Source organism: Prunus mume, linkage group LG1 (assembly GCF_029339155.1).
Source record: "Prunus mume cultivar Tortuosa linkage group LG1, ASM2933915v1, whole genome shotgun sequence".
Taxonomy (NCBI): domain Eukaryota; kingdom Viridiplantae; phylum Streptophyta; class Magnoliopsida; order Rosales; family Rosaceae; genus Prunus; species Prunus mume.
The window spans coordinates 14,465,845-14,479,094 of NC_142698.1; the positions used below are offsets into that span (position 1 = coordinate 14,465,845).

A 13,250-nucleotide genomic window follows, 5' to 3' on the forward strand; every position below is an offset into this window, starting at 1 on the left:
TCCAAGGACCAAAGAAACGACTTCATTTTGGCCTTCCAAGCGTCATAGTCCATCGAAATATGGTGGATGTGCAATTGAGCCCGAGGCATGATCCATCCTAAGGTACGTTAAATCTTGCTGAGTATGTCCAGTAACCTACTCTGATGCCAAAAAACACCTGCAATGTCTATATATACCTAGAGAAGGTTAAACAGGCACGAATTTTTTGCAATAAATAATAATCAACTTTTGAAGCAGGATATATGGCTTATCAATCTTAATTCATTAAAATAAAAGAACTTACTTTATGTGTGCCATGTATTTTTACCGGAAAACATAAACACAATAATGGCCACGATAAGCTATTCAATATGAGACCGACATGCATATGAATGCAATATGAATGATGAATGAATTTAAATCACCAAGTATTACTTACAAGTGAGTGCAGCAGCTTTTCCAAAAAACAGTTCAATATGCTCTCAAAATTAATGCGTTGAAAAGCTACTAATGAAAGGAAACAAACATCCATTTATTCAAAGTAAATTTAGGGTTTAACCAAAAAAAAAATTTCACTTTTAGAAAAAGCCAAAGCTTTTTCAAAAAAGACAAAAAAACCTAACTTTCAAATCAAAGACATGCAAATGTAAAGGATTCTTTAGGAAATTAAATCAGGGTAATTTTGTCCATTTTGGCTTCTTTTACAAAATTTCTCTCTCCTTTGTGTTTTTCCAATTGAGAGAAACTTGCGAGACTACACTTCCAAAGCAAGTATGACTTTAAGACCAAATCAGCTAAACCTCCTTAAACCTGATGCAATATGAATTCCTTAAAGAGACGCCACACAAGAGCCAACCAATTATCCAATAAATTCTGATTCAATGAAAATGCAAAGTCTGATTCATTATGGACTCTTAATGAATTTAACAAATGTCCACTTTTAATAGGGAACCAATTGACTCTTAAAGCCAGATAATTGGAAGATACGCATAGTGCACAACACTTAGGAATCTGCTCATATTTTAACTTCAAACACAAATACTCTAAAAAGAACTTCAACTATAAGTCATATCATGAATGCATGATTGTGTCATGATTTACCTGAAGTTAAGTTTCTCATATCGGTTCATGCCTCGGATGTATGAGGTTGAAAGAGTAGTGCCAAAACGTCCAGTCGCAATTCCTCACAACTAATTTTCAACCTATACTAAAGTCTAGGAAATGACAATACAATTTTCATACTAACAGAGAGGATTAGGGGGGACTAAATGATAGGTTTACCTAGAATTAGCTCTATTTGGAATATTTGGGGGAAGGTTCTATACAAAATGTTTCTAAGGGTAAACCTCTAGCGCTAACCCTTTTGTATAAAAATAATAACTTTTTCTATAACTTTCACTTTTGTTTTTCCTTTGTCAGTAGTGCAAAAATCAATTATTATGGCCACCTTTCTTGTATCCCTTTTCATTCTACTTTATGTGTGCCATGTATTAGGAAAACATAAACTTTATATTCAATGAGATATTTGTATTTGAGTTTGTATTAGTCAGAGATAAGTAAGTTCATTCTTCCATTATGGTTGAGAGAGTAGACTACTCAGTTAATCCGACTATTGAACCTTTATGTATAGAGAAGCTCGCCTAATCCCTTAGGACATAACATAACCCAGTTTTTGTACTTCTCCTCTTCTTATCAATAAAATCCTATCGCCTCGCTATAAAAAATAAAATAATTAAAAAAAACTTCAGGAGAAAACTTCAATTTCTTCATTTACTGTTCCTAATAGATTGGCTTTTATGATGATTTAATATTAGTCATACTTGTGGGATAGTTTATGCATTTTTGTAATTTGAAAAAAAAACAAATATTTCCAATACATTATTGGTTCCCTATTTGACTTTACTTGTAATTTGAACTTATCCTCACTTGATTAAGATTAAGATCAAGATCAATTAGGAGATGAAAATGACCAAGACAAGTACACATGTGACGCCTAACATGTACCATAAAATAAATATTTTTATAATAATATCAGAAAACAATTATATATGCAAGAGTGCACTTTACCGACAGTTATTCACGACTTTCAAGAGTTAAATTAATGATTAATTTTTCATGAACTCGTGTGGGGTGCGATTGTCATTAGCAACCAAATTGAATTTGTCATACTACCATACTATATCTATCTGGGATATTTTAGAGGAAAAGGAGATTGGTCATTTGATGCGAAATTACGAAAAGGCCCACATGCGCATTCTGTCACCAATCGGCGAATCACAGGCTGTCCATTTCAAAGTCTCTCTACATGTTGTTGTTGGGGTTCTCTGTTTCTCTCTCTCTACGCGCTGCGCCCACAAAGCCCATACCAACCAATCACAACTCTACAACTTTGACCTCTCTTTTTCACTCTCTTCCCTCTGCTTGTTCCTGTTCCATAGATCCCCCCTTCTCTCTCTCTCTCTCTCTGTATTATTATTCACTGCCTATAGCCTACAAACCTAAAAACCCCATTTAAAGAAAGAAAAGAAATTTCCCACTCTCTTCTTCAGCTCACCCCTGCAAAAGCACTCTCCTTTATCAAGTTTCCTTACTTGGGTCTTGTTCTCCTTTTCGGTTTTCATTATAATCTTCTCAAGTTTTCTTCTGCGTACTTAAATTTCACTCTCCAAGCTCCAAGCTTTCCTGAAAACTTGATCTGGGTTTTGCTTTTTGTTTTTGTTTTTGTGTGCCTTTGAATCTGGTGTGGAGGTCTAGGGTTTATCTTTGACAATCCAAGATCTAATATTTTCATATTGCTTATCGAATTTCCCCCCTTGGGTTTTGGAAAGGTTGGGCCTTTTTCAGATTCCTCAACATGTGCTTGTGTTAAAACCCCACTGAGATTCCTTTTCAAATGCTACTCCTTGATTAATGCTTCTTTGGTCATAAAGACCTTCACTTCTCTGCATTTCCTATCTGGGTTTTCTCTCTCTTTGAGCTTTCAAAGAGAGAGAGAGAGAGACAAACAGGCTCATTGTTTTACTTATCCTTGGCTTGCTTGCTATGTGATTCAGTTTCCCAGTTTGACCAACTATATAAAAAACCATGTACAGAGGAATTGGAATTCTATCTCCAACCTCGTATCTTGAGAACTCAAATTGGTTGTTTCAAGAGAGCAATGGAACCGAGTGGACTGCAGAAGAGAACAAGCAATTTGAAAATGCTCTTGCTCTTTATGATAAGGATACTCCTGATCGATGGTTCAAGGTGGCAGCTAGGATCCCTGGAAAGACTGTAGGCGACGTGATCAAACAGTACAAGGAATTGGAAGAGGATGTTAGTGATATTGAAGCTGGGCTTATCCCAATCCCTGGTTACACCAGTAACTCTTTCACATTGGAGTGGGTTAACAATCAAGGCTTTGATGGGTTGAAACAATTTTACGGTGTTGGTGGAAAGAGAGGCACCTCGACCCGGCCTGCTGATCAGGAAAGGAAGAAAGGGGTGCCATGGACAGAAGAAGAACACAGGTACTTACATGCCTATTGACTATATCATATATACTACTCATTTGTCCTTGTATTTACTCTGCCAATGGTGAGTGTCAGTGAGGAGAGACATGTTTTGAGAGCAAGTTCTTGAAACCCTTTAAAAGTCTGGAACATGAATTTTTCCTAGAATTGAACCTGTTCATGGCTATGGTAAAGTTGAAATTTTAGCTGGAGAAATGTTAGGTGGAGAACCTGAAATTATTATGCATAGTTTTGAGAGCTAAGGGTTGCTAGATCTGGTGAATTAGGTATAGTTCGTAAAATTTAATGTGCAGATGAACAGTATAACTGGTTTAATAATTGGGTTACTATAAAGTGTTTTTGGCTTGCGTCCTAGTGTCTTCTTGCAGCTTTTGATGTGGTGTTCTTTGATAATTGTACCACAGGCAGTTTCTGATGGGTCTTAAAAAGTATGGTAAAGGTGACTGGAGAAACATCTCTCGCAATTTTGTGACCACAAGGACGCCTACTCAGGTAGCCAGTCATGCTCAAAAATACTTTATTAGGCAACTTACAGGAGGGAAGGACAAGAGAAGATCCAGCATCCATGATATCACAACCGTCAATCTCCAAGATAACAAACCTCCCTCACCAGACAGCAAAAGCCCTCCATCATCAGACCATTCTTCCACAGTGGTGCAGTCACAGCAGCATCAAAAGGTGGCTGGCATGAGTGAACAACAATTTGACTGGAAATCGCCAAATGAGGGGCAGCCTATGGTTTTCAATTCAGCAAATGGGAGCACCTTCATGGGACCATTTTGTGGGATTTCTTCATATGTACCTAAGCTTGAGGAGCAAAATTTTCTCAGTGGCAATCTTCATGGATCTCAACTGGGGCATTACAATGCGCGTTTTCAGATGCAATCGATGCGATACCAGTGAACCTGTGCATGGAGGGTGCTAGAGCTATAAAAATGCCAGACTATTGCTCTCCCTCCATGCTACATCAAGGTTTTTATGTGGTGAAAAAGTTGATGATGAGGACATTGAGTTAGTCCCCTAGTTTTAGACTCTACAGAGAGATCAGTTAGTTCATCTTGTGATTTAATATTCAAATTCTGAAAGTCCGAAAGAAGGGAAGCTTATTTACATGAAAGCTTGAGCTTTATCACTTGTGATTCTGGTTGTGTGCTTGGGGATTTTGAGAATAGTCAGAAATGAGAGAGTAATTTTGAGATTGAGTTTGCATGTCTTACAAATATTCTATTTCAAGTAATTTTCTGCAACAAAGTGACTTGAAGGTACATGCAAATAAATGAAAACCACCCTTCTTACTTGCATGAAGTAAGCCATGCAGGTGCAGCTTCCAAAATTCAGAGTGGGTGGGTTACAGGCATCAGTGAAAGAAATAAATTTGACGGGGAATCTATTTTAACGGTTGAGATACGTCTTAGGATATCAAGTCCTTGATTTACTTTAAGAAGATATTTATGAACAGTGCAGAATAAACTGTAGCTTTTGAATCAAAAAACTCAAAAGTCCGTCTGTGGCATGGTTTCAACGCACAGAATTATGCATGCTTTGCTTTACAGGCCATGTCATCAGATGCCTCGGTCCACTGCATTTCTGCAAATGACAAAGTTTAATTGGATCTGTTTAACCCTGACTCTTTTTATGCAAACTATGATTAATATATGCCTCTGACTGCACCTTGATTGATTACATTTGACAATCGAATCTTGACTCTAAGCTAAGACCAAGAGCCACTAATTTGGGCATCTCATGCTTCATTCTACCCTCTTTTCACTTTGTTCTCTTCTTGAGGATGACTCTTCTTTTTGTACTCATATTTAGCATTATATTCTTCTGGTCACATTGGATTCAATTTAGCCCTTAATTTATCACAATCCTAACTCATTTTCATTCACCGTTTCAACTAATTCAAAACTTTATATTTAAAGTTACATTCAAAAGTAGAAAGCGACGGATTATCACATGCATCAATGATTCACAATTCTCCACACGTGTGCAACACGGTAACATAAGTCTCGAATTAATTCTACTTAATTTTTTTTATAAAGAAAATAGCCGTACACCAAAGAATAAAAGATCCGTACAACAGCCTCCCTCTCTTCCTCCAAAAGAAAGGCAATTGTCAGTGGTACTGGTATCTGCAGAGAGTTGGATTTCCTTGACTGCTTAATGTAATAAGCAGAGGGAATCATGGTTTAATGATTCGTAATTGTACTATGCCAGATAAAGAAACTTCAAAAAGGCTACTACTATATTGTTCTTCCAACCCCATCCTCCCCTCTCCTCTCCTCTCCTCTCCTAAAGACCCCTATGCAAAATTTATGGGACATCAAAGCTTATTATTAGCTACCATTTGTATTAACTAATCACTCTTTATGCACCTCAAAATGGGCTTTGGATTCTCTGAGAAAATAACGTCTTGTGTGAAAGCACTTTCGTTACTAAAGGTATCTTCTTGCTAGTCAAATGCAATGTGGAGAGAATGATCTTGACCATATATCAACTCTTCGGTGGTTTAGTTAGACTAATATCAAATGTGGTTATATTTCAGGTCCTTAGGAGTCAATGTACTTGACCTCTAAACGTCCAAACTTGATGGTTTCAGATGAAATTGAGTTGAGTACGTTTGAATAAAGGGATATTCGAACTTGAGATTCCTAAATGCATTGTTCACTATGGATGAGGAGTCATCCCACCCAAGATCTTCAGCATTTGTAGTACTACACAAGCAGACACTACATGTGTGGAACTTTACTAATCATTATAAAAGGTAGGACTTACCACCAACTTTGAGATTAACAAATAAGATCAAGTAATTTTTTCAGAACATTGTCTATAACACGTATCATCTTTTAATTGAAAGTTCAAAATTTACCCCCACAAATTTACCTGGGATCGAAAATCTCAAACAGTTACATGTACAATCAAATCTTGTAATATTGCAGTTAAAATTGGAGGAGGACGGTACATATTCCTATTCTTATTCATAGTTGGGCCCTTTGTTGAGTTGCTTGCTGTCGCTAATTGCTGGCACTAACATTATTGTTGCTTTTTTGCAACCTTCATTTCATGAAAAGCCTAGTGCCCACCACCCTATTGCCCACCACCCTATTGCTTGGACACATTATTTTGGTCCCACCCACTAGACAAATACTTCGAGGCAACATGACCAATGTGAAGAATCCTACCAAAAGAGGGAGAAGAAAAAAAACACTTGAGCTATTAAATGACAAAATTACCCAACTTTCTTTTTTAAAAGAAGCAACTTTTTCTGCAAGTTGCATCGGAAAAGCACTTTGGCCACCTTTATTCTAATTTTGATTATATAACTTTTGTGTTGATTTATGACCACATACCCAAGTCTCTCACAACACAAACTTTTTGGCTTTCTTGTGTTCCTTCAATGTTTATGCAAAAGTATTCTGATTCTTCTCTTGAGTGGTTTCAAACTTTCAATTGACATGCCTCCGCTCAGCCATGTGTAAATTAAAATTTGGTTACCCACATGGTCCCTTAAGTGACAAAACAATGAGTACACATGAGACTGAACTATAAACTCGTCTATTCTTATTAGCTGGAGATTGCACGTACGCTGAATTTTAAAATTATGAATAAAATAAAAATTTGGTCACATAGTTTAGAAACTACTGCATTCATGAAAAAGGAAAGAAAGCTCAGTGAGTAGTTGGTGGAGTTATTTATTAATTCCCATGGTGCATCATTGTGGTTGTAAGTTAATGAATGTCACCAGAAAAGAACTGAAAGGAGGAAGAAAGTGGAAGAGATTTCATGTCTTTATAACCAATGATCATATAATAAACATAATTAAGCTGCACATTTTGCATTATCCAAACAAACGAAACATGTTTTTAAAACACTTTTTAACAGATTAAACTAATTTCCAAATTGAAAAGTGGTTGTTGGGAAATTGCAAAACACACACATACACCCCAAAAAGTTGATTACATGAGGTGGGAAATGATCTGTGTTGAGCTGCGCAGGCAATGTTAGGGTGCAATTCCTTGTCATGTCTTCCATTGCTTGGTTCAATTGAACTCTTTGATGCTTAGTGAAGGCTATCTGTTCCAAATTCTCTGTTGCATGCCAAATTTGGTAGAGATGGAATAGGCAGCTGATGGGGAAATTTATTATAATTAATTTGCTGCCTACCAAAAAGCAATTTAAAAAGAACAAGAGGAAATTGGTAAGCTTTTTTCTGCATGCAGATGGGTTGTTGCTGGTATATATGGGCATTGCTGATAGGCTCCAATGGTTTTGTTAAACCCTTGCATGTGAGAAATTATGAGTTTGAATAATATATCATTTCTAATTTGACCCAACTTCGAGTTTCAATTAATAAGTGAATTATCTGTGCAGGATCAAACTGATTTTTGATTATATATAAGAAGGAACTAGATTAGATGCATGATTAAATTTTGAGCTGACTTTGTATCAAGGTCAATTGTCAACCCCTTTCATGTGATAAATTTTGACTTTGTATCAAAGAAATATATTTTAGTTCCCATTTTTTAAATGAAAAACAAAGAATGAGAGTATAATTTCCTTAAACTTTGAGGTCCATTGATTTTTGAAATTCATAATTAATTTCTTCAATTACGATATCTTCTAATATCAGGAAGAAATGTACCACTAAATTAGGAGTTAGTTCGTAATCAATATTATAAACTGTTATTTAGTTCGTAATCAATATTATAAACTGCTTTTAGAAATGACGTAGTGTAGAAAAAACATATTTTGAAAACTTGACTTCGGTGTTTTGTTAATGAGGTCTAGCCTAGTGAAAAATGATCCTAACTTGCAGAGCAATGTTCTCAAGTTTGAACCCCCCCCAAAAAAAATAGTACATTGATAGTGTGTGTGTGAAACGTCATTCTCCTTGTAGTTTAGACTATCGTAATTAAGAAGAGTTTAAAAAAATAAATAAAAACTGGACTTTGATTTATGAAATTGGATATTGAAACCCATTTGAGTTATTTCTCCATTCACTAGTTCTGTGTTGCTCATAAATATGCCCAAGCCCTAAAATAGAATTCCCATCTTGCCATCTTCCAAGTCCAGCCCATAGTTTCCGGGTCACCTTACCGTGACCCATTTTCCCTAAGAAAGATAACACTCCCTGTGTCCACCTAAACCCAATAAACGGGCTCAGCCTCGGACTCGGGTTCGGGCCTGGGCTCTCTTCATTTGCATTTGGTTCTCTCATCTGGTAGCTGTAATTTTGTTGATCATAATAATTTCACCGTACCACAAGTCAGTCAACGGATTGTGATGCTCCACGACATCTACAACGGATTGTGATACTCAGTAATAAAGGCAATAATGAAATATTTGGGTTTCAATCAATCATCTTCAGAAACATTTTTCTGAGCTTAATTACAATCAATATTTTTTTTGGTCAAGTTAATTACAATAAGGTAAATAGAGAAATTCTTCTTCTTGTTTTTTGGGTACAGGGGAGGGCTAAAGCCCCAAACCAAAAAGAAACTAAATAGAAACTAAACGAGGTCTAACAGCACCTCGAACATCACCAGAAACTAAACAGAAATTCTTCTTTTGCTTTCCTTCTCCTTCCCGGTTTGTTTAAAAAAACATTTTATGAAAACAACAAAAACAAGAGCAATGATGCTAATTCACAAGTTATAATATAATGAAATTATGATTTAATATTAATGAATAATACCGATGTTAGTATCGAAAAACTTTTTGTTGCACATATATGCATGAGAGATTTTTAATTGTTTATGCATTGTAAATTTTACATGCATTAACGGTTAGAAATCACTCACGTACAATGGCACACAGAACTGAGGAGACGTAACTTATGCAACAATCAGAGTTCACTTAATGTGGTGCATGCACAGCAGGAGCAGCTAGCTAGAGGGTGGCACTTAATAGAAGAGGCAGGCCGTAGCTCTAAGCCTGTTAGGCATTCATGTCATTCGAGGACCAGGTCTTAAAGACTCTCAAGTCTTAGCCGCCTCCTTCCTTGTTGGTTCAGTGAGCACCACTCACTAATTTCCAGGCGCACCAAAATATTGACCAAATTTTAATTCTACTAAAAATTCCATTCAGCAAGGAAAACATGGAGAAACTCAACACCACCAACTTCGTCATATTCTCTCTCTTTAAATCTTTCAATGTTTGATGAGGTGAATTGAAGCCCGATAAGACCAACTGGGACTTTATTCAATTCATGTGCAATACTTTCGTTTCGTGAGTTGGATTATGTGACTGAATAGAATTTATGATCTCAGTTAAATTGATTGCCTATTTCTACTAGGGTAGTAGGATTATAAATTCCACCAAAGTGTTGAAATTAAGTTGAATTGAATTATGTTAAGTTGAATTGAATTATGTGTAATCTTGCTAGACTATGTAATAGCATATTTACGTACCAAACACATAATTGAATTAGTATTATCGTCTCCAATTCAATGCTTCATTATTCAAACCAATCCCAGTCTCCATGTAATCACGTTCTTCCATGACCTTGGTTTTTTCTTGTGACACATCCGGAATTTGTGTCGGGATATATAATGTAATGGATTGGCTCTGAGACTTTGTTTCAAACTAGTACATATATACAGTTGTCCGTGACTTCATTTTGCCCACACTATCCGATTACAGCCAAAATAGACCTATGTGTTTGCCAGACTTGCTATGGCCCAGGGTTGTTTGTTTGCAAAGGGGAAAACCATAAACCAGAAAAAATAAAACTAAAGCTGAAAACCATCATGTTGGTAGTTAGTTTTGCTAAGGATCGACTGTGTTGTGCATATAACAAGTAGAGAACTTCATGCATATATAATGCTTTTGCCAACTGGGTTCGACTGATGAGGGGGTTGAAACTGAACTGCCCATGTTGTCGTCTTTCTGAAATAGGGACATTGCATCTAAACGAATCATGGCAAAACCATACAGGCCATCAAACCAAGCACACAGAGAAAGAGGGTGTGCTTGTTTGTGCCAGCTTGTCCCTCACCTAAGTGGTTGAAAGGGATGGTTGGTCAGCTTGTTATATAGACCAAAAACCAATGATTTTTTGGGGTTGTTTTTGGTGATGACCAAATCATTGAATTGTTCAAAACTTTTAATTATTTCACATTCTTGAGCCATTGAACCTAACAAGTTGATGATGTAATAGCAAGTAATTCCATTTTAGAATACGATATTAGATTTCTGCAGTCTGCAACGTAAGTATTCGTTTGATATGTCTCACAAGAGAACATTATTCGATCAACTTTATTCCGTGAAATATCTTCTTAGTTTTCACTGGCAAGCAAAAGTCTCATAAATAAGTAGTGGATCCTCTGGACTATATTAATTTCTTTTTTAGGATTATGTTCATGCACCAATGTACAACTAATCATTGGGATTCTATTATAATAGTTAAATTGTTATTACCAAATTATGTTGGTAGGAACCAGGATGAGTGGGGAGTTAGCATCTTGTCAAAAGCACAATTAGGAAAAATATCATCATTCATTTCCTTTGTGGAAAAGTAGTTCATCTTTTTACCTTTGGCTTTTGTCGTATAGTGTTCGTGATTTCCTACAGTAAGATAAAGGGGTTCATATCCTCTCTCTCTCTCTCTGCGTCGAATTTGCTCTACAGGTTGATGAGAGGACCTGAAACGACTATATTCGGACAATCTTCTTTTTTTATGGTCTTTATATGCTCTCTCATCTCAACACCACTAATTTTTATTGATGAATTTTACTTCTACTTATCCAAACATTTGTTCTGTATATCGCGTCTAGTTAGCAATATAATCAATAAATACGATAGAAATGATTTAGGGTTTGAAAGATATTCCAGTAGTGCTGTTAATATAAAACTAATGCACCTAGAGCATTATTAGACGACTAACTAACTTTTAATTTGGTGATACCTAATTTTCTTTCGAAGATTTAAAGATGTTCTAAATTTGAAACTCACTATTCCCTAATGATAAATAAATAAAAAGAAGTATCGGGGAAGGTGGATAGAGGTTAACTACTAAGGAGGTTTTTTATATAGAAATTTTGAGATTAAATTCATAAATTCAACCAAAAAAGTCATTAACCATGAAGAGTCAATACAAACTAGCCACAAAGGTCCATTACAATAATATAGTGATTTAGCATCAAAATTAAGACAATATGAGGTTCCTCTCATATAACGATTATGTATGATTGAAAACACTCTAGCATAGGCATCCCAAATAATGGTGCAAACTCAGAACAACCGAAAATAAATAAAGCTTGAAAAAATCAAGTTATAACAATACAAATAAAACTCTCATAAAGGAAAGATGGAAAGCTCTCACAAAGGAATTGTGAAAACCTCTCATAAAAGAAGAGGTGAAAAATACACAGAAAACCCAAAGAGGAGAAAGGAGGAAGAGAGGAGAAAGAACAATGACTGATAGGGAAGTGAAAACGGACTGTGGTTCATACAGAGAACTTAAAACATTATTGGGTCAACTAATAAGGGGACTAGTGGGTAATTTTTAACTTATTAAGTGTTGGGTGGGCCAAAAGAATTGGCTCTTCCCATGCTTAAGAACATAGTTTGAAATATCAACCCTAATCTGCCTTTAGATTCATGAATATCAAGATATCATGCTGAATTCTGATCCCATGTCGAGGAAAAACAATCGAGTAGGACGGCTACAAATGTTTTTGTCCTGGTTTGTTTGATCAGTTAGGATCTAATGGGCTAAAGCCAGGTGGGTTTTGACAATGTACTTGACTTCTGTCAACGTCATATATCAATGAAAGTCCAGGCGTTTAACATGCAGTAGAGAACCCTTGCCAATAGAATTCAGACACGTCTCCGTGGTTGCTATATGATTGGCCCTGGTTGATCAGTATCTTGTTGGCCACTGGAATCTGCTTTGAGATGTTCCATCCATGGTGGAACAAAGGCTGTGATTAATTGGACCCCGTTTGTTGATTAAATAAGATAATTTAGAAACACCAAGTGGCAGCAGGTACCAGATTACATACTCAGTTATCGTTTGGTCCATGGCCCTTATCCGTCAAAGTAGACATGTTTTGTCACTTAATTAGATTTTGTTTAGATATGTCCCGGAGCACTGATCATTAAATTACATATATCAAGTTTGTGTGGATGATCTCTCACGGCCACTAGTTAATCAACTTTTAAGCCAACACATACGACCATGTAGAAAACATTCATTGAACACTCCGCAATAATCTTATGTATTTTGTTTTTTTTTCCTTTTTTCTTCTTCCTTAAAGGCCTATAACAGTTTTGGTGAAGCATTTTGTTCTGATGCTTAGTAAAAGAGTTTTGTTAATTGTTCAATCACGGCGGCGGGGACGGTGGATTTGAATTTCGATCTCCTCTAACGTATCACAAAGAAATATACTACCATGTTAAAGAGCTTATTGACACCATATTAAAAATCTCATATGTACGGAAAAGACAGGTGATCGAAACTGGGAGTCCAATTTGCATAAAATTGGATTTTGTTGTTTCTAAGTTTGCCCATGTCAAGTTGCTCTTCAATCATTTGATTCTTCCAACAACACGAAAGAGAAAGACTACTGTTGTTGTATCACGAGTCAGAAAACACTTTGTTTTGAAATTTCAACTCAGTCCCTCTAAAGGTTCATTAAGTTTATCCATGTTTGGAAGGGTCTGAAAGGAGTCTCTCTTTTTGGTCCTGGTTGTTGTACCTTTCCTTTTGTCTTCTTTCCTGGTTTAAAAGCAGTTTATTTTCCCAAACAGAACAAA

General features: G+C 36.1%; 1 protein-coding gene across 1 annotated transcript; it reads left to right on the plus strand.

Annotated features, from left to right (window-relative positions):
* The first annotated feature begins 2,341 nt into the window (after positions 1 to 2,341).
* On the plus strand, positions 2,342 to 4,693 carry LOC103338166 (transcription factor DIVARICATA). Its single transcript, XM_008241359.3, has 2 exons — positions 2,342 to 3,488; positions 3,896 to 4,693. Exons 1-2 carry the CDS (start codon positions 3,064 to 3,066, stop codon positions 4,392 to 4,394), a joined length of 924 nt encoding a protein of 307 aa, XP_008239581.2. The 5' UTR covers positions 2,342 to 3,063; the 3' UTR covers positions 4,395 to 4,693.
* Positions 4,694 to 13,250: the final 8,557 nt, after the last annotated feature.

What these genes read in the sequence shown, in the direction of transcription:
- LOC103338166 (XM_008241359.3), top strand. Translation starts at nt 3,064, where the DNA reads ATGTACAGAGGAATTGGAATTCTATCTCCAACCTCGTATCTTGAGAAC. An exon ending in TGGACAGAAGAAGAACACAG is followed by an intron (nt 3,489 to 3,895) that starts GTACTTACATGC and finishes ATTGTACCACAG; the next exon opens with GCAGTTTCTGATGGGTCTTA.